The sequence below is a fragment of the Crocuta crocuta genome, unplaced genomic scaffold (assembly GCF_008692635.1).
Source record: "Crocuta crocuta isolate KB4526 unplaced genomic scaffold, BGI_CrCroc_1.0 scaffold409, whole genome shotgun sequence".
In the NCBI taxonomy this organism is placed as follows: Eukaryota; Metazoa; Chordata; class Mammalia; order Carnivora; family Hyaenidae; genus Crocuta; species Crocuta crocuta.
This window is the reverse complement of record NW_027528006.1, coordinates 3,472,708-3,498,456: the sequence shown is the minus strand read 5'-3', so window position 1 is coordinate 3,498,456 and position 25,749 is coordinate 3,472,708. Positions and strand designations below refer to the sequence as shown.

The 25,749-nt window shown below is 38.2% G+C and overlaps 1 protein-coding gene across 1 annotated transcript in view; it reads left to right on the top strand.

Moving 5' to 3' along the window:
- LOC144222412 (NAD(P) transhydrogenase, mitochondrial) overlaps positions 1-25,749 on the top strand; it is a 48,568-nt gene that overhangs the window by 10,986 nt on the left and 11,833 nt on the right. The window contains exons 9-13 of the mRNA XM_077752890.1: positions 1,209-1,442; positions 2,542-2,702; positions 5,209-5,388; positions 13,521-13,680; positions 14,865-14,946. Coding sequence (XP_077609016.1) covers positions 1,209-1,442; positions 2,542-2,702; positions 5,209-5,388; positions 13,521-13,680; positions 14,865-14,946 — 817 coding nt within the window. The remainder of the gene's footprint in view (positions 1-1,208; positions 1,443-2,541; positions 2,703-5,208; positions 5,389-13,520; positions 13,681-14,864; positions 14,947-25,749) is intronic.

The following is a 25,749-nucleotide window of genomic DNA, read 5'->3' as shown; positions in this document are numbered from 1 at the left end:
AGCTATTTGTGTGTCTTTACCTTTGCACTAGGCTCCCATCCACTCCCCAGAAAACCTAGGCCTTCTTCAAATTCCAGCTCTTTCTTGTGTGTCAGGAGCACGTGTTAGCTTATGGAGAAGAGAGCTTGAGTTATTGTTGCAGTTGGGGGAATGTAAAGGGCTTAACTGGAACCTTAAGTAATCTGAAGAAGCATTAATCAGGGGAGTGTTTGCAGGTTGTGAGGGAAGAGGCACATGTTAGTGCTGTGTGTTTGGGTTTTTGGAATTGGACCTTGTGTTGAGAAAACCTACTATTTTGAAAGGGTATACATAGCCAGTGTCCTTACCTTCTGTATAGTCCCTGGGAGAGAATATTTAGCCCCATACAAGGAAGCAGATAAATACTTATTAGTGACAATGATGGGAAACCCTTAAATGTGGTCTTTTTAAAAAACTGAGGTATAATTGACATACAACATTTTATTAGTCTCAGATGTACAAAATAATGAGTCAGTACTTATATATATTGCAAAATAATCACAGTAAGTATAGTAAACATCTGTCACCATACATAGTTGCAGAAATTTTTTTCTTGTGCCAAGAACTTTTTATTAAAATTTTATTTTAGAGAAAGAGTATGTGTGAGCAGGGGAGATGGGCAGGAAGGAGAGAGAAACAATCTTAATCAGGCTCTATGCTTAGCACAGAGCCAGATGTGGGGCTTGATCCCATGACTCTGGGATTGGGACCTGAGCCAAAATCAAGAGTTGGATGCCCAACTGACTGAATCATCCAGGTGCCCCTTGTGATGAGAACTTTTAAGATCTATTTTCTTAGCAACTTTCAAACATGCAATACAGTATTATCGATTGTAGTCACTGTGCTGTATATTACATCCCCACGTCTTATTTTGTGACTGGAAGGGTCATCCATTTTGCCCATCCCTCTTCCCCTGCCTCTGGCAACCACCAGTCTGTTCTTTATATCTGTGAGCTTGGTTGTTTTTTGGTTTAGATTTCATATACAAGTGAGATCATATGGTGTTTGTCTTTCTCTGTCTGGCTCTTTTCACCTAGCGTGATACTCTCGAGGTTCATCAGTATTGTTACAAATGGCAAGATTTCCATCATGTTTTATGGCTGAATAATGTTCAGGTGTCATCTTTATTATAGTTGCTTCTCAAAGGTGTGTTGAGTTTTAATATCTCTTTGACCTTCATTTCCCAACAGGACTGACAATTGCCAAACGCATCCAGATTTCTGATTTACCTCAGTTAGTTGCTGCTTTCCACAGTTTAGTGGGCTTGGCAGCGGTGCTTACTTGCGTCGCTGAGTACATTGTGGAATATCCACATTTTGCTATGGACGCAGCAGCAAATCTCACCAAGATCGTGGCCTACCTCGGTACTTACATCGGAGGCGTCACATTCAGTGGCTCTCTTGTTGCCTATGGAAAGCTGCAGGGTAAGTGATTCAGCACTTACCTATATTGTTTAGGGTAAATAGATGTTGCTTAGGGGTCCATTTCAATTTCAGAAAATGGCTTAACTGTCGAACCTTTAGGTGAAGAATTCGTGTAGCACTCAAATATGTAAAAGACCCCCTCCTCCACATCACAATTGGTTTCCTTTATTGAGCCTTCCAGATCTCATCAGGCTTTGAAGATGTTCCTTCTGTAGACAGCCAATGGAGGAAACAAGGGCATGGAAATCTGTGTAGGGACTGGTTGACATTTGGTAATATATGTGAACAAAACAACATCTTCATAACCCTTAGAGATGCCTCTGTAGAGTTCATAAGATTGTACTTCATACATTTTCCGAAATAGAGAGAAGTTTGGGTGCTCATGTGTATCTGAAAACAGATACACATTTTGTAGCTCTAGTATGGCATCTTTTGCTACTGCTAAAGTCAGCCAGGAAAATAGAAGTGGGAAAAAAAAACCCCAAACCTCACATAGACTGTTTTCAGTGTTTTCATGAAAAAGCGAGCCTATATAGAAACTAGCTTGTGATATAAAAATCTGGTCTTGCCTCTTAGTAATCAAGTCATTAAAATTAAATAGGAAACTTCCATGAAACTTAAGAATCACAAAAGAACTTCAAACCTACAATGTTCTTGTCTCATGCTTTGTTTTTAAAAACAACTAGCAAAGCAGGGCTCTGCTCCCTTGGGCTCAGTTGATAGAGTCAGAAATGCTAATATGCTAGGACTCTGTTTTGAAGTTTTAAATAAATGAAACCACACTTAACAACTTCTGTGTCGGTCATACGGGAAAAAAGTAATTTTTTAAGATTCTATGACAAAGAGTAGAGAAATTGTTGTGTGATCAAAGTAAAGAACAGTTAAGTTGAGCCATACTTTTCCTACTTCTGTTAACATTTGTTACATCTAAGAGCCCTAATTTGCTTTTATGTTTCAGGTCCTTTTTTTACTCTGATATTAAATTTTGGTAGTTTAGGATTAAATGACACACACTTGAGAAAGAGAGAGAACGGGGGATGGGGGGCAGGGGCGGTTAATGACACGTGCTAGGTTCTGACTGACATGCTTCTGGTCCTAGGTATTCTGAAGTCCGCCCCTCTCCTGCTTCCTGGAAGGCACTTACTTAATGCAGGCCTGCTGGCTGCCAGTGTGGGTGGAATCATCCCATTCATGATGGACCCTAGCTTTACCACTGGCATCACCTGTCTGGGCTCTGTGTCTGCTCTCTCTGCTGTCATGGTAAGAAGTCAGAGATGGAAAGCATGTACTCCGTGAGGAACTGGCAGTATTTTGTTTGATTACAGTCTAATCATATTTCTGTCTCTTCAAGACCCTTGATGGAATAAACATGTTTTAAAATGATGTTACATGTTCTGTTTTAGAATTTGGAAAATACAGAAAAGTGTAAGAAGAAAATGACTCTTTCTTTCCACATAACGGTTCCTTCCAACGTTGTCGTGTGACACATTCATTGCTCTGGGGTCTTTTCACTGGATCAGTGTGTTGGTGAATAGGAATTTTAAAAAGCCAAGTGTTTCAGTTTTATTCATTAGGTCCCTCCCTATTGTGACAGGGCCCACAGAATAATGCTTTGGGTTTTATGCAATAAGTGGAAGGTACTCTCTGCCCATTAGTTGTGCTAACATTTATTGGAAACTAAAATACCAAGTTAAATAACTACAGTATATAAAATGAAGTGCAGTTAATAAGCTCTCTGTGTTCAGTGGGGGGGTTCAGCAAAGCCTTTTGTGGTAGGTTCGGTCCTCCTCTTCCTCTCTAATTTTTTGTATTTAGTAGTCTGATAACGTACAGTATTCTCTAGTTGCCTCTATGCTACAGTGTAGCGTTTCATTATGTCAATGTCTGATGCCTTTGGGAACAGCTGTTATTCACTGATTCCTTGTTTGTCTAGTCTGGAGTCAACGTTATGGACAAGATTAATGTTTTAAGTTTTTAAAATAATTTGTAGTGCCTAGCACAGAATTAGCCATATAGTAATTGCTTATCAACACATACTGGCTGCTTGATTCAAGATTTACAGTGTTAAAATAGTATGTATTTTATGTAATCCTAAGAGGACTTATTTTGATAGAGAAGCTTGAGAATTCTGAAAAGTAGCTTAAAATTCNAGTTTTGAGAAGTATGCTGGTGCAATTTTGATTGGAATTGCATTGAATGTGTAGATTGCTTTGGGTAGTAATGACATCTTAACTATATTTATTCTTCCTATCCATGAGCATGGAATGTTTTTCCATTAAAATTTTTTTTATGACTACTGTCAATCCACTTTTTTTCCAGCTTATATGGCACTGATTTTAGTTTTATTTTAAACAAATTAAAAATGGTTTTGATATTTCTTTTTATCCAGTAAAGAAGAGGTTAAAAAAAGTCTCAAAATAAAACCAATAGCATAGAAATAGAAAACTTCAAGAATTACTATTTTTGAGAAGAGATGAATTTGACATTTAAGTGCTACTTTATGCTCTTATGTGTCTGAGTGATAGCATAGAAATAGAAAACTTTAAGAATTACTATTTTTGAGAAGAGATGAATTTGATATTTAAGAGCTACTTTATGCTTTTATGAGAATGTCTGAGTAAGATAAAATATTTTGTGGACTATTTTAATTCCTTTTGATTTAATTAAGTAGCCTGTGAATACACATCTTAAATTCATTCACATCTTAAACTAAAACTCTGTTGGAGTATGTGGAATAAAAAGCACAAATTTTCTTCCCCATCATGCTTTTTCCTTCCTGTGTTTAGTGATTTGGGGTTGTACTAGAGAGACTTTGGATTCTGTTGTATTCCTCCAAAGAGTATTGATCATTATTTTTTTAGTTTATTTTTGTAGACAACTAACTTGGCTGCCTTCAGATTTTAAATCTGACTCACTTGTGTTGGGGGAAGGGGTTGCTGAAATCTATTATTACTTTCTCCTTTTGTTTTTTTTAAATGTTTTTATATATTTCTGAGAGAGAGAGAGAGACAGCGTGAGCAGGGGAGGGTCAGAGAGAGAGGGAGACACAGACTCTGAAACAGGCTCCAGTCTCTGAGTTGGCTGTCAGCACAGAGTCCGATGCGGGGCTCGAACCCACGAACCGTGAGATCATGACCTGAGCCGAAGTCGGACGCTTAACCAACTGAGCCACCCAGGCGCCCCTATTATTACTTTCTCCTTAACAGGAATAATGCATAATGTGTAAAGAGATGCATAAAGAGCCAGCCACAGATTTGGGCTGAGTTTATACATAGAATTTGGAGCTCCCTCTCCTTAGTCTGCTCCTTTGCAGTTTGCCTTCTGACTTTCCAGCTGCCTTAGTCACCCTAAATCCTATCCTTGGATCTTTAAACTAGTAAGACTGTGGGCTTGTAATTTCGTTTCATCTCTTTTTCTTGGGCACCAGCAGGTGCCTGCCCTTAAGCTAACACCATAGAAACTGGGAAATTCACTCAGTGCTGTTACTTTTTTCCAAGTGCAGACCCCTCTCTAGTTTCTGCCTACTTTTACTCACCGCCTTCTAGGGATATTTTGGGGTGGGGAGGTGGTTCAGTGTTTACACTTGTTGTATCTGCGGGAGAGTTGACCAGATAGGAGGCACTTGGTCGTTACCGGCAGCAGTGGAACTTCAAGGTAAGTGTATTAATTAGAAGGCCAGAATGATTAAGAACCAAGATGTCCAGTGTCTAAGGTTTTATTTTATTTTATTGTATAATTTTGAGTGCTGCTTTGGTTTTCATCGTAGGGTGTGACTTTGACAGCTGCTATCGGGGGTGCGGATATGCCTGTCGTCATCACTGTGCTGAACAGCTACTCAGGCTGGGCGCTATGCGCAGAGGGCTTCCTGCTCAACAACAACCTGCTGACCATTGTGGGCGCGCTCATAGGCTCCTCTGGCGCCATCCTCTCCTACATCATGTGTGTGGTAAGACACGTGTGTTACATGGACTATGTCCGTTCCTGTTTTCTAATGTAGAAATCTCAGAGTGTTTCATTTGAATAAATTTGCAAGACTGCTTTTAAAGCACCCAAGTGTAGATAATTAGGAAAGTGAAATATAAAGATAAAAAATCTGACTCCCTCCATCCTGAGATAAGCATTTAAGATTTTGATTTATTTCTTTTATTCTTTTTTCTCTATTACATATTTGTGTATTTACTTGTCTGATCATATTGTATACTGTTTTACACTTTATTCTTTTCATCTTACTATATTCCTGTCATTTCCTTATTTTTATTATTATTATTTTAATGTTTATTTTTGAGACAGAGACACACATACACACACACAACACACACACACACACATACAGCATGAGTAAGGGAGGGGCAGAGAGGGAGACACAGAATCCGAAACTGTGCTGTCAGCACAGAGCCCAACACGGGGCTCAAACCCATAAACCGTGAAATCATGACCTGAGCTGAAGTTGGATGCTTAACCAATGGAGCCACCCAGGTGCCCCTCTTGTCATTTCCTTATTAAAAGTGCTATTTAACTACTATTTTAAGGGATTTCATATAAATCCATCATTTGGATATATAAAATTTATTTAATATTTCCCTAATGCTGTACCTTTTATGTTGTTTGAGTTTTAGTTTTTCTTTGTAGAAAACAGATCTTGGGCACTTCTGATTTTGTTTTCGGATTGATTCTTCGAAGTGAAAGAGTATGCTCCTTTTTATCAGTTCTTTCTACTTACTGCTGTGTTGTTTCCGGAAAGCTTGCTACAATTTGCACTCCCACTGGTCATCTGTGAGAGTGCCTATCTTGAAGTTTTGTGGTCAGCATGATCTTTTTTAAAAAAGAAAAAAAAATTAAGAAAACAAATACTTCTTAGCTTCCTTTTTGTTTTTAATTCTCTTCTGGATGGCAAGAAGATATCCTGCAAATAATTAAAGGTTTGACTAGAAAACATTTTCAGATGATAGATACTATTCCCTAAATAACAGTTCTGAATGACTGTGAAAGGGCAAGTGTGAAATGGAGTGACATCAGAATGTGGCTCTGCTGACTAATAATTCAGGCAGAAAAAGGACATTTATTCTGCCTCCATTCTTTTATTACAATATTTGAAAAAGACCCTTATTTTAAAACTCAGAATTTCTCAAATGTTTTCATTGAAAATCTCTTTGTAAATTGAATGCTGAGGTTATCTTTTTCTAATAAAAAAAGTTAGTTTTCTTTGGCCATATTGTCAAAGGATTTGATAGCCCAAACTCAAACAAAGTAAGAGACTTTAAAATTAAATCTCCCAGGGGCGCCTGGGTGGCTTAGTCGGTTAAGCGTCCGACTTTCGCTTAGGTCATAATCTCGCGGTTTGTGGGTTCGAGCCCCATGTCGGGCTCTGTGCTGACTGCCAGCTCAGAGCCTGGAGCCTGTTTCAGAGTCTGTGACTCCCTCTCTCTCTGACTCTCCCCTGCTCACACTCTGTGTGTGTGTCTCTCTCTCTCCTAGAAATAAGTAACATTAAAAAAAAATTAAATCTCCCAGGTTGTTCAGGGAATTTGGAAAGGTGGAGGCTTGTGTCTCCTGCTTGAAAAGCGTCAGGCTTTGGGGTTTTAAAAAAACAAATGTTTGCGTCACCTGGGTTGCTCAGTTGGTTAAGCATCTGACTCTCGATTTTGGCTCAGGTCATGATCTCATGGTCCATAAGTTTGAGCCCCGTGGTGAACACTGTGTTGGCATTGTGGAGCCTGCTTGGGATTCTTTCTCTCCTTCTCTCTCAGTCCCTCCCCTGCTTGTACTTTCTCCCTCTCTGTCAAAATAAATAAACAAGCATTAAAGATATTAAAAGGCAGAAAACAAATGTTTATAAAAAAAGGAAAAATGTATTCAATTGTGTTAGAAATAGTTTTCTTCTCAAAAAATGAACTTTTTAAAAAATTAAGTTATTTGTTTGATTTCAGTATGATTATAGACAGTGTTATATTAGTTTTGAGTGTTCAGTATAGTGATTCAACAACTGTACCCAGTGCTCACCATGATAGGTGCACTCTTCATCCCCTTCACCTATTTCACCCATCCCCCACCCACCTCCCCTCTGGTAACTATCAGTTTGTTCTCTATAGTTAAGAGCCTGTTTCTTCCTTTGTGTTTCTTTTTTTCCTTTTTTCATTTGTTTTGTTACTTATACTCCACGTATGAATGAAATCATGTGGTATTTATCTTTCTCTGACTGACTTATTTCACTTTGCATCTAAAAATGAGTTTTTAACTCTTAGTTGGACTTTGCTTCACTTGGTGAATTTGAATGACCAGGAGGGGGCAGCAGATTTTCATCATTAACAAACTTGTTGGTCAAAACACTGATTTTAAAATTACATGGGAAGATTTAAATTTTAACAAAACCAGTGGCGTACTGATTTGGGGAGAGGTGAGAAGGACTTATATCTAGTTCTTGGGGCATCATCATGGGCACCTTCTTGGCTTTATTGTTTTGTTTTGTTTTTTCTTAAATGGTTTTGTTCAGGTTCTTGGATATATCAATAGTATTTCCCAAATTTCTGTCAGTGTCTTTTAGATTTCCTCCTCTTTTCCTTCTTCATCTAGTTTCTTTTATTATTGTTGGTTGTTAGAACACAGGGACTTACAGTAGCAGTTTTATGACCATAACTAAAATAAGGTAGTAAAATTATTTGTTGAAAATACTTTTTTTTCTACAGGTACTTCTGTAAGTGTATCATCTTTGTCTTATTCTTTTCTTTCATATTTCTTGACATGGTTTCTGTGTCTCTTTTTTTGTTCTATTTCTACCACATCAGGCATGCCATTTACTGTCAGCATTCCACAGATACTTTTTATTCCTGTGCCGTATAAGGCCAACAGGGTGTTCTTATAGTTGTCTGTGACCCTAAGTGTCACACTGGATCAGACTGATACTCTGTTTATAAGAGCAACTCGAGTTAATTTGGATTCAAGGACAGCTGAAGCTTTAAATTTTTAAAAAATACTATTCAGTTCCAAAAATAAAAAAGGTTTAATGTGGGAAATTTGGAAGGAAGTAGGAAAGGATAAATAAGTAAAATCATTTGCAATGCCATTACCCCTTAACTCTTAAAATTTAATATTCTAATTCTAGTATTTTTCTATATGCCTAAGTTCATATATATTCCATGCTGTTTGATATTCTCACCAATAATTTTCTAATAATTTTCAGTGTCTGCATGTTGTATCACAGAGATATACCGTAATTTATCAGGCCCATATTATTAGGTTTTTTTTTTCCCCTTCGGTATACCTCCTTGTGCACTTTGATCATTTCCTTTAGGTGGCCTTTCTGCAAGTACACTTGCTTGGTCAGAAGGAGTAAGAGCTCTGTTGGCTCTTAGTATCGATGGATTGACATCCACAAAGGACACTCCTGTCTTAGCTCTCAACAGCGATACGTGGAGAGCTACTTTCACCACACACTCGTCAGTCCTGTCTTCTTACAAAACAAACAAGGCAACAACGGAAACGAGCCTGCTGTCCAGTTTTGAAGATAGAAATTTTCTTTCCCTCCACATTGCCCCGATTTCTGACTTTTCACGTTAATCTTCATTGATTCTTGGCTCGTGCTTGTTTATTGTTTTATTAAAAAAAATTGTTTCTTCATGGCCGGTTTTTTTAGCAGCTCCAAGTGGTTCCTACTAAAAATAAAAATAAAAATGAAGTAGCTTTTCGTAATTGGGCATGAAAGCTGCTTTACAAATAGTAGCTCGTTTAATCCCCACACTAATTCTGGAGGTAGGAGATATTATTCTCATTTTATAAGGAAGGTATTTGAAGACGTCATTTTCTGTTAGCCTTTGTGTTTATGGAGCCTGACCTGGCACTTAGCACACTCAAATGAATATAATAATTGTTACAGGAACATTAGATTAATTTTTGTCAGCTCATTTCATATTTTGGAATGAATCTTTTCTGCATAGCATATGGTAACAGACATACTATCATATATCATTATCTATTAATGTTACTAATATGTTGTGGCCTCATTATTTTATTATTTATTAAAGGAAACATGTAAGTCCAAACCAGGACAGAGTGGTTTCATTATGTGAGAGGGAATGAAATGCTCCCCGAGTGGCTAATCAGTAATCCCTAAAATTGAGTTTTTGTTTTGATGATTCTTCTTTCCGGTGTCTTCTGAGCCGAATGCTGTAGTTATACAATACCCAATATTAAACTGAAAAATGTTGATAGTGTCCAAACAACCAGCTCAAATGAATAATTTGCTTTATGTGTAGATGTCATATAGACATTAACCGCTTCATGATTTTACAGTCTCTTTACTTGAGATCATGTCCAAACTGCCTGGGCTTGCAGAAGGGAACAGCATTTTCAGACCGAATTTTCTGATTTTTGTACTTTGTTGCTTATTTCCAAATGAAAATAGAACAGAATGAAGTGCATCAAAGCCAAACCAAAAATAATTTCTTTTTTTGCTTTGCAGTCAATTATTTAGCACCCACAAAGCACTGAAATGAGAGATGATAGTAAATGGAGTGTATGTTGTTACTGCTTTAGTTTTGTCTATTTTATAACCTTTCCTTTGTTTTCAGATTTATTTCTTATAGTTTGCTTGGGATTATGTGGATTAAGGGTCTCTTTAATGTAGCATACAATTTTCATTATAGGGCTTAATAACTTAAAAGGAACAGTCTTGGATAGTGTTGTGAATACTTTGTCTTGGACGCTGGGAACTCCTTAGTCTGCCCAGGGTAGTCTCATTAATCACTTGAGCAACCAAAAAAAAAAAAAAAAAAAGGAAAGAAAGAAACAAACAAAAGAAAGCCCTACACCCTAAACATTTGTTGAAAATGTGATGTTGCAATGGTAAATTCAGGGATGAAAAATAATTTAGTTTTTGAGAGACCACATGGAATTAGCTTAATGGTGATATAATTGTGGATATGTGTTTAACAAGTTGACTTTGATTGTTAAACTACTGTGTGGTTCCCTTTCTTTCTCCTGAAGATGCCATTAGAAGTGGGTAAACATTAATTAAATGTCCTCAGAAATTCTTCTCTTCTCCTTCATTCAGTTTTACAGGGAGAGAAGAATGGTTTCTTTTACACCAAGTTAGAATAAAGTGGTCATACCCTGGTACAGCTGTCCCTCGACAGGACTGCGTGATGTAGGGGATGGAAACACTTTGTGTGTCTCACTTTTTAAAAAAAGTTACGATGACACGGGGCGCCTGGGGGTGCTCAGTCGGTTGAGCATCTGACTTAAGCTCAGGTCATGATTTCGTGGTTTGTAGAGTTCAAGCCCCGCATCCGGCTCTGTGTTGACAGCTCAGAGCCTGGCTTCGGATTCTGTCTCTCTCTCTGCCCCTCCCCTGCTCATGTGTTGTCTCTCTCTCTCTCAAAAACAAGTAAACATTAACGAATTTTTAAAAAAAATTATCTATGGCAGAAATATCTCTGTGTCTGAAATAGTCCTTTGAATCAATTTTTTTAATCTTTCAAATTTTTATTTAAATTCTAGTTAACACAGGGTGTAGTACTGGTTTCAGAAGTAGAATTTAGTGACTCATCACTTACATATACACCCAGTGCTCAACACAAGTGCCGTATTTATACCCATCACCTGTTTAACCCATCCCTTACCTACCTTTCCTCCAGCAGCCTGCAGTTTGTCTCCTATAGTTAAGAATCTCTTATGGTTTCTATTTTTTCTTTTTTTCCTTTCTCCTATATCCATCTGTTTTGTTTCTTAAATTCTACATATGAGTGAAGTCATATAGTAATTATCTTTCTCTGACTGACTTATTTTATTTAGCGTAATACACTGTAGGTCTATCCACATTGTTGCAAATGGCAAGATTTCATTCTTTTTGATGGGGCTGAGTAATATCCGATTGTATATATGTATCACACCTTCTTTACCCATTCATCAGTCGATGGATATTCCTTTGAATTAGTTTTTAAGGCAAATATTTGTTTGGTAGAACATATTTCTGGTAATTTAATTTCAGAATTTTCTCACTCAAAGCTAGAAAGGATTAACAAATTCAACAAATGTTGAATGTTTGGAAGTCTCAGGCCTGGCTATTTGGATTATCATTAAAACTTGGATTTAAATATAGGAGGCTGGGTTAAGAATTTAAATCTTTATGTCAGGTTGAGACTCTATACCTAATTAAAAGCATTATTAATTTTTCTCTGGTCCTCTTATCTGTTCATAAATACATAATGATATTCCAGACTTTATTTTGATGTGATAGTCTTAGACAAGTTTACCAGAGTTTGGGCTCTGTAAAATGTGGAGACACAGCTGTCTGCCTAATGAGCTTAGGTCAAAAGGACAGTTACAATTCTGACAATATTTGGATCTATCCTCTTTATGTTATTGATATGCCGCCTTTAGTCAGGTATGGCTCCCTGCTCATCGTCTCTGTACCTTTTCCTCCATGCCTCTACCTCTGTCCCACTTCAGACGTGTATGTTCATGTCTGCATGAAAGTGATAGCAGGCTGGGCTGTCTTCGAGTTGTCATGTTTTTTCTCCCAATGTGTTACTTCTCACTGAAAATCCCCAGGTGCTTTTTGTTCTTTAATAATACAGGATTGTCTTTTTTTTATAAAAGTAATAGANATGAAAGTGATAGCAGGCTGGGCTGTCTTCGAGTTGTCATGTTTTTTCTCCCAATGTGTTACTTCTCACTGAAAATCCCCAGGTGCTTTTTGTTCTTTAATAATACAGGATTGTCTTTTTTTTTTTTTAAAGTAATAGCTTGGTATTTATATAGCTTTTACATGGTATACACATTGGATCAATGATATGTTTAATATAGCCCTTTCAGAAGTGAGAAATCCAGTGCTCATCATGTAGAATGACTGCTTTGCTCATGTACAGTGATATGAATTTTTTTAAAGCTTATTTATTTTGAGAGGGAGAGAGGGAAAGCAGGCTCCACACTGTCAGCACAGAGCCCGATGTGGGTGAGAACTCCTACTAAACTGTGAGTTCATGACCTGAGTCAGATGCTCAGCCGACTGAGCCACCCAGCCGTCCCTGCAGTGATTTGAATTCTTAAAAGGCATTTGCTTTTGTCTTTTACCACCACAGCTCCAGAGGTCTACAAATGTACTATTGTGGAAACCAGACCTGTGATTTTGTTACATGATTCAGTTGTGGCTTTTGTGTGGCACAGTGTTGGATGATTGTAAATGGCATGTCTTCCTCTTATTTTTTTTCCCCAAGATTATTTTTTAGTTAAAAGGGTGGGTATAAACTTTAATGAAATGATACATGAACTTACTTATTTACCTTTTTGGAAGTAAAATATTTTAGGAGCTTAATGATGAATCTAGTCACTTCTGTTACTGCTTCCTGGAGCTGTATGTAGTTGGTTTGGAAAAGAAGATCGAATCAACTCCTGCATTTCTTTTTTTTTCTTGACGACAGAGGGCAGCAAACTCCTAAATGATATGAATTCCCATCCTTTGGATTCTTTACTGTTGCAGCTGGTAGCAGGATTCACCTGAGAGATCTATAGAGTCTACCTTGTAAAATTTCTCATAGATATCACTCTCTTTCAATCTGGTGAAATACATGTACATATGTAAGTAGAACTTGCTTAATTGGAACACAGATAGTAATAACTGGATCTGAATTTTTCATTAATTTCTTAATGTTACTGGTAATTTTTCATTAAATTCTTTCTTGAGTTAACTTTTATTGAAAACATACCAGCGTGCAGTTAACTTTATAGATGCGATTTCTGTGATTTTTTAAAAAAAAATTTTAATGTTTATTTTTTTTTTGAGAGAGAGAGAGACACAGAGTGTGAGCAGGGGAGGGTCCGAGAGAGAGGGACACAAAATCCAAATCAGGCTCCAGGCTCTGAGCTGTCAGCACAGAACCTGACACGGGGCTCAAACCCCTGAACTCTGAGATCATGACCTGAGCTGAAGTCGGCTGCTTAACCGACTGAGCCACCCACATGCCCCTTTATATAATCAAATAAAAAATTCTTAACATGATTATGAGTATTGTATACATAGGATTCACAACCCTTTCAAAAAGTCATATGGATTAAAATCTTATGGCCAATAATTTTGTTCTCCAGGCAATGAATCGCTCCCTGGCTAATGTGATACTTGGAGGCTATGGTACCACTTCAACAGCTGGTGGAAAACCCATGGAAATTTCTGGCACACATACAGAAATCAACCTTGACAATGCAATTGACATGATTCGTGAAGCTAATAGCATTATTATTACTCCAGGTAAAAAACCAAAAACGAAAAGTAAATAACCTATAAGAGCTGTTGGAATTTATTATATTAATACAGTTTCTTATAATAGGAAAAAATTGAATTGGAACTTACTTATTTTTTGAAAATGTAATGGAAACATAGAAGCAATTCTCTGATTACCAAGTAAAAAATGGTGAGAATCCTTGGCTTAGGTTAATGTTTTGGGGATCATATAGAGATTTTACAAATTGATGTAGTGGGTTTTAGCCATGTCTTTCTATGATTCTGTACGAATGTTTTAATCATTTTTGAGTCTTGGTTATTTTTTTCTCAATGGTAATTTTTGGGATTACTCTCAGTATTTAATTAGAAATATATGAAATTCTCTAGCTCACTCATTAGACTCAGTAAATGCTAGTAAATGTTAATCTCTTTCTTCTCAACAGTAAATGTTTAAAAAATCATTGAGAATCATGTAGTTTCCAATAAGATGAGGTAACATGACCTAATAGAAAGAACTTGATCTGGGAATCACAACACTTCATTTTTGTTCTTAATTTTGCCTCTAACAACTGACATGACATTGACCAGGTCACTTAATCTCCTGGTCCCAATCCTTAATTTTTCTCAGGTTTAGCTTAGTTCTTCTTTAATCATACCACAGAATTCTGTGGTATTACAGGTAATATATTGGCTTCAGATTAGGATTTTAACTCTATCATACTATCATAAGAGCTTTCTATAAAGGAAATCTATTGATTTGATGAGTCTAGAAATTTGCTTTCATTTTTAGTCCTGCTAAAAGNAGGGCTCGAACCCACGAACCGTGAGATCATGACCTGAGCCGAAGTCAGACGCTTAACTGACTGAGCCACCCAGGCACCCCTTCTTTTTTTTTGGTATAAAAACAAGTTTCGATGGGGTGCCTGGGTGGCTCAGTAGGTTAAGTGTCTGACATTGTCTCAGGTCATGATCTTGAGGTCTGGGACTTTGAGCCCTGTGTCGGGCTTTGTGCTGATAGCTCAGAGCCTGGAGCCCCCTTCAGGTTCTTTGTCTCCCTCTCTCTGCCCCTACCCCACTCACACTCTTGTCTCTCTCTCAAAAATAAAAAAAATTAAAAAAATTTTAATGTGTTTTGATCAAGGGAGAAATTGTGGTTTATATGATTTCAAAATAAAAATCACATTCTTCGGTGTCCTTAATGTTCTTTGCAGGCTATGGCCTCTGTGCAGCCAAAGCGCAATACCCCATCGCTGACTTGGTGAAGATGCTCTCCGAACAGGGCAAGAAAGTCAGGTCAGTACTTGTAGTGCCAGGTTTGCAGCGTGTGTGTGAAAGGAAAGGAAAAGAAAATAGAGGACTCATTTTTAGATGACTTTCTTACAGTGGAGTTTTACATATGTGATCCCAGGTAAAGAAACTGAGTTGTAAAAACCCTATTCTAGCCTTAGTCTTGCTGCCTAGTTTCACTGTCTCTAATACCACAGAGCCTCATTTTAGAAAGGGAAACTGTATTATATCGAATTTCAGGAATTTTATTAATGGGGTAAACCAGGAGTCCTGTTTCTGGTTGGATTTGGGGAAGGAGGTCACACAGAGCATTAGAACCACACCAAGTTGTACCTTTTTGGTTTCTGTTATTCACAATGACTGAAGAAAAACGTCTCAAACGAGAGGTCTTTGTAGAGTGAGTGGGACCCAGTGGGTCTCCTGTGGGCTGGTTAATGTTCGGCTGCGTTCGCTTTCCTGTTCTCATGGCAAAGACTATTGAAAATGTTCTTTTCCTAAAGCCACACACTTTTTGAAATATGGATTAGGGCAGTAGTCGCCCTGCTGCTTGGCCTTTGGGCACTAGACTGCTCTTGGGAGGGTCTTGGGCACAATGGGGAAGTTGAGGATTCTGCATTTCTCAATTATTCCCATGACCTTGGATAAAGGGTTTGAGGGATGTAAAGGTGGGGCCTGTGGGTGACAAACCCTTGCAGTACTTTGCATCTGTCTTATGCTCCTTTGGATCTCTATTCTGGAACTCTACTGTCAGGAGTCAGTGAAGGGCCTGTCCGTAGTTATCCCTGGGAGGGATACCTGTTGCCTCTTGGGTAGAGAAGCTGTTCTCTAGTAGTTTCTTTTTTTTTTTTTTAATTNATGAGATCATGACCTGAGCTGAAGTCAGATGCTTAACTGACTGAGTCACCCAGATGCCCCTTTTTATTTTAATTTTTTAATTTATTTTTATTTTTTAGTATTTTTTTTCTTATTTATTTCTGAGAGAGGGAGAGACAGCGTGAGCAGGAGAGGGTCAGAGAGAGAGGGAGATACAGAATCTGAAGCAGGCTCCAGGCTCTGAGCTAGCTGTCAGCACAGAGCCTGATGTGGGGCTCGAACCCACAAATTGTGAGATCATGACCTGAGCCGAAGTCAGATGCTTAACTGACTGAGCCACCCAGGCATCACTGTGCTCTAGCAGTTTCTTTGACATAGTACCATAAGTCAGAGAGAGAAGCCAACTCTACTGTTAAATACAATTAGTTTGTTCACCAAAAGTTAATGTATGTTGACAAAACTGTTAATGTCTGTTCATGAAAATTCCGCTTAGATGTCTATCCACTTTTTCTGGGGAAGATGATAACAAAAAGCCTAACCTCGTCTCCAGAACTAATCAGAGCTAGTCAGTGTCTGCACAAGAATGTCCCAGCTATTAAGAGCGGTGAAGAGACTTGGATGATGATAGAAGGGGATCTAACGTTTTGGCATCGGCTAAAATTTTTCTCTTCTTCCTTCCTCCTCTTATTCCTTCCCCATTCTCTGCCTTCCTGTGATTCGTAGTTAGTCTGTGTTTTTCAAATAGAGTCAAATACTGTTTTGTGGTAGGACCAGCTTTTCTGTGATGTAGATGTTTCCATATTTAGTATAATCTTAGAGGAATTGAAGATCGAAGATGAGAAAAATCACTGGCTTTGTTTTTTGATTTTTACATGTGAAGACTCATTTTGGTCACTGATTCCCATTTTCTTATCTGGTATTGCACAGGGCTGTCCTTTTAATCATACATTTGCCACCTAAAGCATTTGCAGACCTATACAAGGAAAGGCGGTGTTAAAGAATCTTTTATGATTTTCCTAAAAAGAAATTGTTTTTCTTTTATTCAGTACACATGTGAGAAGTCTAATGTATTTGTAATGCCTTCTATCACCACAAATGTTTAGGACATGGGTGGCAATCTTAATGAAGTAGAGAAAGATAGCTTTCCTGTCTTAGTTCTCCTTTGGGAAGGGGATGATTAATCTGACATACCTCTCCTGTTACCCACGGACCAGCCTACGTTAACTAGACATCTTGGAAAATCAGTCCAGGGTGAGGTAGATACAAAGTTGGGGAGCATCGTGACTGTAGGGTAGTTTGACAGAAGCAGGATGTGAGGGGAAAGGACTTAGAGGGATGGAAAAAATGATAAGAAAAGGGATGAGACAAAGTTTTGGTTTCTGACCTGATTAAAATGTGATTTTGATCCATGAGGACATAACAAAAACTGCTGTTTTAGGTTTTTTGTCATACTGCATGAGAAAAATAATTAAGATTTATGGGAGATATTTAAACATATATGAATAGTTGCTCAGTTATAATTTGTGTTTTATTGAAGTAATTTTGTGAGCAGAATATTGGACTTTATGTGAGAGAGAGTTCCGTCATTTTACATAATTGTCCTAGTTCAAATCACTCATTAATAATAAACTTACTAATATTGTGTAGAGTCAGACTAAAATTGTTCAGTCTGATTTCTCTGTGAGTTTGGAAAAATTAGCCACTTATACTGATTGATTTCATATTAAAGGTGAAATTATGTATCAGTATACCACAGTTCATTTTTTTACTGTGATGTGTTGAATATTCACCACGGGCTTCATATGCAGATCTCATATTTGAGTTAAATGGAAGTGAAGTGTTCATGCTAACACAATGACAGCAGGCTCTGAGTCGTTTTGGGTTGTTTTTGTTTTTTTACTGAAAGGGAGTCATCGAAATTGTTGATTTTTGTCTTGTGTATCCTCTTTTCCTGGGAGAAATGCAGATTTTCTTGATGAAGTTAGGAATACGTATATCTGTCGATGCTGGCTTTTTTTTTGTTTTGTTTTAGGAGACGAATGTCTGTCTGCACAAGAGATGGCTGCAGCATTACCTCGTATTTTAATGGAATAAATCTGTATTTACAGTTAGCAGTAATTTAGTCCTTTCATCACTCTGTGGAGCTCCCACGGTGTTCATTGAGCACAGCTGCTGGGCCTCTGGTGTTAGTAGATCTTTGTGCCTCAGGACCCCAGCGTGCCTACCATCCAGATGTGGTGACATATTCGCACACATACCCCATGGAAATGTGCCAGTGTGGACATACGATTGTCATCAATTAGTTATGCCCAAGTGGTGCCAAGAAAAATTGCATCTGTCATACAGTCTGTCTGGCTTCATGGCCCATGATTGATTTAGAGACACTCCTGTTTTCCTTTCCTTTGGCTATAGTCATAACATACTCACAGGGAGCTGAGATTATATAATGAAGCACATGGCATTTCTTGACAAGAGCTCATTTCTGAACGTCATGAATGTTCACTGACTTCGACTCTCTTTAGTGGCCACTATATCGTTGCTTCCCAGTTGGCCAGAGCACCTCTATAGCTTCCCTAACTTACGCTTGATCTCTAATAGCATTTTATTACCAAAATCTTGTCCCACGAGAGTGCAGACATTTTTTTTTCTCTTTATTTCCCAGTCTTTGGATTGTTATGATGGGCTTTTCACTATGAAGCAGAGATAGTGTTCCCAGCGAGTGATTCTTAGAAAGAGGTGTAATTGTTTTCTCTTTGCAGTTAATCACTGCTGGATTTTCTTTTCAGAAAGCCTTATTGCTTGACTTACCACGGAAGTCTTTTGAATTTGTGAAACCGCCTTTCAGTTTCTTTTGATTGACTGACTGATAATTATATATTGCTTTCCTGTTAATGTTCAACTATATCTTTCTATTAATAATTTTGTTGATAGAAATTTATTGCTAGGGATTGGGATTCAAGGGTGCATAAGCCCACATGTAAACTCTCACATGTTTACAGTTAAGAAGAAAACAAATTGGTACACAAATGGATCCATGAACGAATTCCATTTTATGGGCATGCTAGGAAAAGTGGAGTGGAAGGAGGGCCAGAATGCAGAGGAGAGGAGCAGGTGGTTAACCAGTGGATCTTTTAAACCTCTTGTGCAACTCAGACAATGAATTTTTTTGCAGATTTTTAAAAACATTTAGTCTTTTTCATTCTCTGTCTAAACACGTCTAGCTGCCAGTGGTATTTGTGGTTTAATATTGCTTTACAGTCTCATGTGACATGGCTATCGGTTTAAATATATGTTACTTTTTGCTAAAGAATCCATCCTTTGGAGATAGTTGAAGGTGAAATATTTTGTCAATCTAACTGGATTTTCTTGATTTTCATGTATTACATGTAATTCAGGTAAACAGACTTCAGCCTTCTTGGATTTGTTATGTATTGGGATGCAGGAAGAGATAGGACATTCAGATTTGTAAGATAATAAAGGCACATGCTTCTGAAGAGAATATATATTAATTAGGTCTGATAAAATATTCTGTAATTTGAATAAAGAAAGAAGGGGCGCCTGGTGGCTCAGTCGGTTAAGCATCCAACTTCGGCTCGGGTCACGATCTCAATTTGTTAGTTTGAGCCCCACGTCGGGCTCTGTGCTCACAGGTCAGAGCCTAGAGCCTGCTTCAAATTCTGTGTCTCATTCTTTCTCTGCCCCTCTCCCACTTGTGCTCTGTCTCTGTTTCTCAAAAATAAATAAATGTAAAAAATTTTAAAAAAGAAAGACATTGTTTAGCATTTCAGCAACAGCTTGCAATACATTCTTTTTAGACATGACTATTCATGTTAATGACCGTTCACTGAACAAATAGTTATATAGTGTTTTGTGCCAGGCACCGTTCTAGGTCCTGAGAATATGTCCTGAGTACCCAGATGAAACTTCTGTGTATTCACAGTGAAGTGTACATTCACGGGAGGTTATTTCATAGGCTTGAAGATATTCTGACTTGGGGACACTTACTGCCCCATTGTGTCTCCAGTTCAGATGCAGCTGAAATGATGACAAACAGCTATAGCATAGAAAATTGTATCAGAGTTTCGGAGTTACGACGGGTCCAGTTAGGTGATAAATTAGCCAGAACTTCAAGTTTTCTGAAAGAATATGGTGTTATTTCTTTGCATTTGCTCTGAGCCTGCGTTTTGAAAAACATAGTGGTAGGAAGGTGGGTGTGATGGGAATTATTTGTGTAATTGGTCATATGAGTGAAACTTTTGGTGGAAGAGAGGAAAACCAAAGAAAGTATGTACGTTCACTCCCATCTGTGTTCAGTCTATTGTATAGAATTGCCAGTAATTTCTCAGATCAGAAGTGTCAGTTGTGCTTCTAGAAAGCGACCCTGTTTCTCACAGATTCTGACTGTTGGCCAGACTACCTTCGGCTTTCTATTTCTACTGTTCACAGCATATTGGTGTGGTGGAAAGAAAGCCTGTGGTTTAGGTATTTTGTAAAGCCTCTGCCATACCCTTCTAGACTCATTTCTTGGACCCCTTTGTCAGGCATTCTGATGGTCTGAGGAGAAATTCTTACTTCTCATGAAACTGGTGCCTCTGCCCATCAGAGTGTTTTTTTGGCTTCTTGTTCTAGGATTAGTCATAATAAACTCTTCGAGCCAATATTCTTCAATGAGGTTCATGTCAACATGATGGGGCATAAATAAATAAAAGCCCTTTTCTCATTTCGCGTTCCAGTCCTTCACTATCTTGCTGACAATTTCCATTTTATGGTACTCACTGGCTATCGCCTTCCAACAGCCATTCAACAACAATATTAAAGTTACTCAGGCAAGAAGATGAAATTATGTATAATTCTTACCAAGTCTCTGAAGTATGCCAGAATATAATATTTTAGAACATTAGTGAAAAATAGAATTTCGGTTTTTTCCTCTGATATCATTCTTCATAGTCTTGTTGGTTATTTTGAAATAGAACACATGTCAGCAGTCACGCTTGGTTGCTAGATTTGGTTCAGTGATGGAAAAGCCAGATTTGGGCACAATCTATAAAAACATCCTCGGAGTAGCAAGAGTAGTGTTGTGACACGGTTCTGCAGAGGACTGCATTGATGTTTGCACTGTCGCTCACCTGATCCTCTTAGAGGACTTCTCATTCTTTGGCTGGACCTCAATGTCACAGGGCACTTGCACAAATGGAAAATGTGACATCGCCTTCTGTCAAACATCTTCTCATTCACAGTCATAGGACAGGTTCTGTTATTCTGTCTTAGAAAAATTGTGCCTCTGAGACACTTTTGTAAGCTCTTTAACATTCGTAATTTTTTTTCCTCCAGAAGGGAAGGCCATAGATGAACACCAGATTTCAGACCCGAGTAGCGGTTCAGCCAGCCCTTATTTGCCTTCAAAAAAAGAATGAAAGGTACATAATGTTCTCTAGTTCTGGCTATCAGAAAGTTCTAGGCAATTAAGTGAACATTTTCTTTTCGTTCAGAATTGTACCAGTGAGTTCGTCTGAAGCACTGCTTCAAAGGGCTTTCACAATTTTCGAGAGGCAGGTGTCTATCCTTCGGCCTAAGAAGACTTGCCAGAAAGTTGATTCCACAGCTTTTCCCATCAGTCCATTTTGAGGGCAGTAAGGAAGATTTTGTCCCACTTCATTCCTTTGTTTCTCTTCAGATGGACAAGCTAACCCTACCCAGCTGGTCCCAGCCTTTTCACCATGAAGAATGGTCCGTTTACCCGACTTCATATTTTAGAAGGTTTTATTCTCCATTGCATTTACTACAGTTACTTCTTAAAAAAGTAAACACCACTTTTCCTTGTGCTTCTCATCAGTGACTTGTAGCTGTCAATCAGAAGTTCTGATCAGAATGTGATAAACCAAAGAGACCTGCCCTTTCAGATCCCACCATATTTTTCACAGGTGAAATGCACAGTCAGATTACGAAAGTAATTGAATGTAGTAACAGATCATTCTATTACCTTCACAGACCCTCCTCAGAATGGAGCACTGCCACGTGCAAGCACAGAATACAAAAGTCCTTAAGGTGTGTGTTGCCACCAGGGACTGTGTACTGCGTCTGCAGTGGAGCTCCCAGCCTGCTCTGTGACACAGTACAGTGCTCACATATTCTATGTAATTCTAAATAAAGGAGTCCTGCCTGAGGAAATAGTTGGATTGGAAAATCTGTAAGGTCTAGTTTAACTCTTTTTCTTAATTTATTTTTTTTAAGTTGTTATTTGAATTCCAGCTAACACATTATTGTATTAGTTTCAGGTGTACAGTATAGTGATTGAACACCTCCATACAGCACCCAGTGTTTATCACAAGTATACTCCTTAATCCCCGTCACCCGTTTAACCCATCCGCCACTCACCTCCCCTCTGGTAACCATCAGTTTCCTATAGTTAAGAGTCTGTTTTGGTTAGTATCCAAAATATATAAAGAACTCATAAAGCTCAACAACCAAAAAATGAAGTGATCTGGTTAAGAAATGAGCAGAAGACATGAATAGACATTTTTCCAAAGAAGACATACAGATGGCCAACAGATGCATAAAAAGATGCTCAACATCACTCATCATCAGGGCAATACAAATGGAAACTACAATGAGATTATCACCTCACACCTGTCAGAATGGCTAAAATCAACAACACAAACAACAGGTGTTGGTGAGGATGCGGACAAGGGGAGAATCCCCTTGTACTGTTGGAATGAAAACTGGTGCAGCCACTCTGGAAAACAGTGGAGTCTCCTCAAAAAGTTAAAAATAGAACTACCCTTTTGTCCAGCAATTGCACCACTAGGCATTTATCCAAAGAACACAAAAATTCTAATTCAAAGGTTTATATGCACCCCATTGTTCACTGTGACATTGTCTATAATAGCCAACTTATGGAAACAGTCCAAGTGTCCGTCGACTGAAGAATAGATAAAGATGTGGTATCTATACACAATGGATACTCAGTTATCAAAAAAATGAAATCTTGCCATTTGCAGTAAGATGGATGGAGCTAGAGAGTATTATGCTAAGCGAAATAAGTCTGAGAAAGACAAATACCATATGAAACATATCTTTAAAATTTTAAGTTTTTTTAAATGCATTTTGAGAGAGAGAGGGAGCAAGTGCAGGAAAGGGGCAGAGAGAGAGTCCCAAGCAGGCTCCATGCTCTCAGCGCGGAGCCCAGTATGGAGCTTGATCTCAGCTGTGAGATCATGACCTGAACCGAAATCAAGAGTCAGACGCTTAACTGACAGACACACAGACACCTTGAAACATATCTTTTAAAGGTTCTTTAGTGAGAGGTTAATGGTAGATTTTCTTTCTTTTTATATACCTCAAAATTCCATGATGACAATTCTTTTTTCTCCAGTCTGAAGATTTTATCCCACTGCCTTATGGCTTCCCTTGCTCAGAGATATTACAGGTTCAGTTCCAGACCACTGCAAAAATCCTTCAGTGCCTTGAACTCAGATTTCCCAGCCTCCAGAACTCAGCCACCCAGTTTAAAGTATTTTGTTATAGCAGCCTAAACAGACCAAGACATTCTGGTTCTGGGAGTTGAATGGCATTCTCCCTGAAAAATACCATCATCATTAGCACTTCTTGGAAAAATTCTTTTACTGGAGATCTTTGGATGATAAATGACAAATATCTGAGAAATCCCAAGGTAGGGGAGTGAGGAAAAAAATGGTGAACTGATTCCCAATAATTGGTTCTGAGTGTGGAATCATGACTCTCGCACCTGCAATCCCAAGCGGGAGAAGTGGCCTCAGGACAGAGGGGTGAGGCCCACAGTCTGTCTCGTGGCCCAGCCCCAGTGCTGACTAGCAGATGCCGGCCGTCCATGGCCTGTACCCCAGGCCTCTATTTTAACTCTAAAGGTTTTACTGATTTATAAATGTTTATGGTTAAAAAAGAAGAATAAATAGGCTTTAAACAAATGAAATAAAATTTCCCTTTGTTTTGTCTTTTTTCTCATTAATTTGTCAACGTACTGGGGCTTAGAATAACATATTTAGGAAAATTGTGGAATGATGGTATTGGGAAGGTCAAATTACTAACTGTAGTCAGTGTAATTTAAAAATATAAAACACAGTAAAAGAACTACAAAGCTATAATCATCAAGACAGTATGATACTGGCACAAAAACAGACACATAAGCCAATGGAATAGAATTGACAACCCAGAATTGGACCCACAAATGTAAGGCCAACTAATCTTTGACAAAGCAGAAAAGAGTATCCAATGGGAAAAAGACAGTCTCTTTAGCAAATGGCACTGGAAGAACTGGACAGCAGCATGCAGAAGAATGAAACTGGACCACTGTCTTACACCATACACAAAAATAAACTCAAAATGGATGAGAGACCATCAAAACCGTAGAAAAGAAAGCAGGCAACAACCTCTTTGACTCAGCCACAGCAATTTCTTGCTCAACACATCACCAAAGGCAAGGGAATTAAAAGCAAAAATGAGCTATTGGGACCTCATCAAGATAAAACGCTTCTGCACTGCAAAGAAAACAATCAACAAAACTAAAAGGTAACCGATGAAATGGGAAAAGATATTTGCAAATGACATATTGGATAAAGAGTTAGTATCCAAACTCTATAAAGAACCTAACCAAACTTAACACTCTAAAAACAAATAATCCAGTGAAGAAATGGGCAGAAGACATGAATAGACACTTTTCCAAAAAAGATCTCCATATGGCTAATAGACACATGAAAAGTTGCTCAGTGTCACTCATCATCAGGGAAATAGAAATCAAAACCACACTGAGATACCACTTCACACCGGTCAGAGTGGCTAAAATTAACAGGTCAGGAGACAGCAGATGCTGGCGAGGATATAGAGAAATGAGAACTGTCTTGCACTTTGTGGGAATGCAAGCTGGGGCAGCCACTCTGGGAAATAGTGTGGAAGTTGTTCAAAAAATTAAATAGAACTACCCCTCGACACAGCAATAGCAGTACTAGGAATTTATCCAAAGGATACAGGAGTGCTGATGCATAGGGCCACATGTGCCCCAATGTTTATAGCAGCAGTCTCAACAATAGCCAAATTATGGAAAGAGTCTAAATGTCCATCAATTGATGAATGGATAAAGAAGATGTGGTTTATGTATATACAATGGAATACTACTTGGCAATGAGAAAGAATGAGATCCTGGCACTTGGAATAACATGGATAGAGCGGGAGGTTATTATGCTAAGTGAATAAGTCAGAGAAGAACAAATATCATATGTTTTCACTCATATGTGGATCTTGAGAAACTTAACAGAAGACCATGGGGGAAGGGAAGGGGGAAAATAGTTACAAACAAAGAGGGAGGGAAGCAAACCGTAAGAGACTCTCAAATATAGAGAATAAGCTGAAGGTTGATGGGGTCTGGGGGAGAGGGGAAAATGGGTGATGGGCATTGAGGAGGGCACTTGTTGGGATGAACACTGGGTGTTGTATGTAAGCAGTGAAACATGGGAATCTACCCCCAAAACCAAGATCACACTGTACACACAGTATGTTATCCAATTTGACAATAAATTATATTTTTAAAAAAATAAAGGACAGTAAAAGAAAAAAATTAGCCTTTTGAACATCTTTAGTATGAAAACATTTTGCACAGTGACTGGCAAAATGTATAGCCAAATTGTTAAGGTTGTAAAAAGACTTTTTTTTTTTTTTAATCTGAAGAGACTTTGCAGTATTTATAATAGTAAGAGGCTGCAAAATGGGGAAAACACTCAATATTCTAGGACGAGGCCCAGTTGTCTCTGTAGTTTCTTTTTCTTATTGTTGAAGTGGGATACTTGGCTCTTTTCTTCATGTTTTATTGCTGAACTAAATCTGGATATTTCCCTAATGTGAGAAGGAAAATATAGTTAATTTGAACAGTTGTGGTAGGATACATGTGGTGAATGTTTTATACTTTTTACTCGTCCCACATGGCCAAGAATCAACTGCTGTAATGCACCCTGGTCAGGACATATTGTC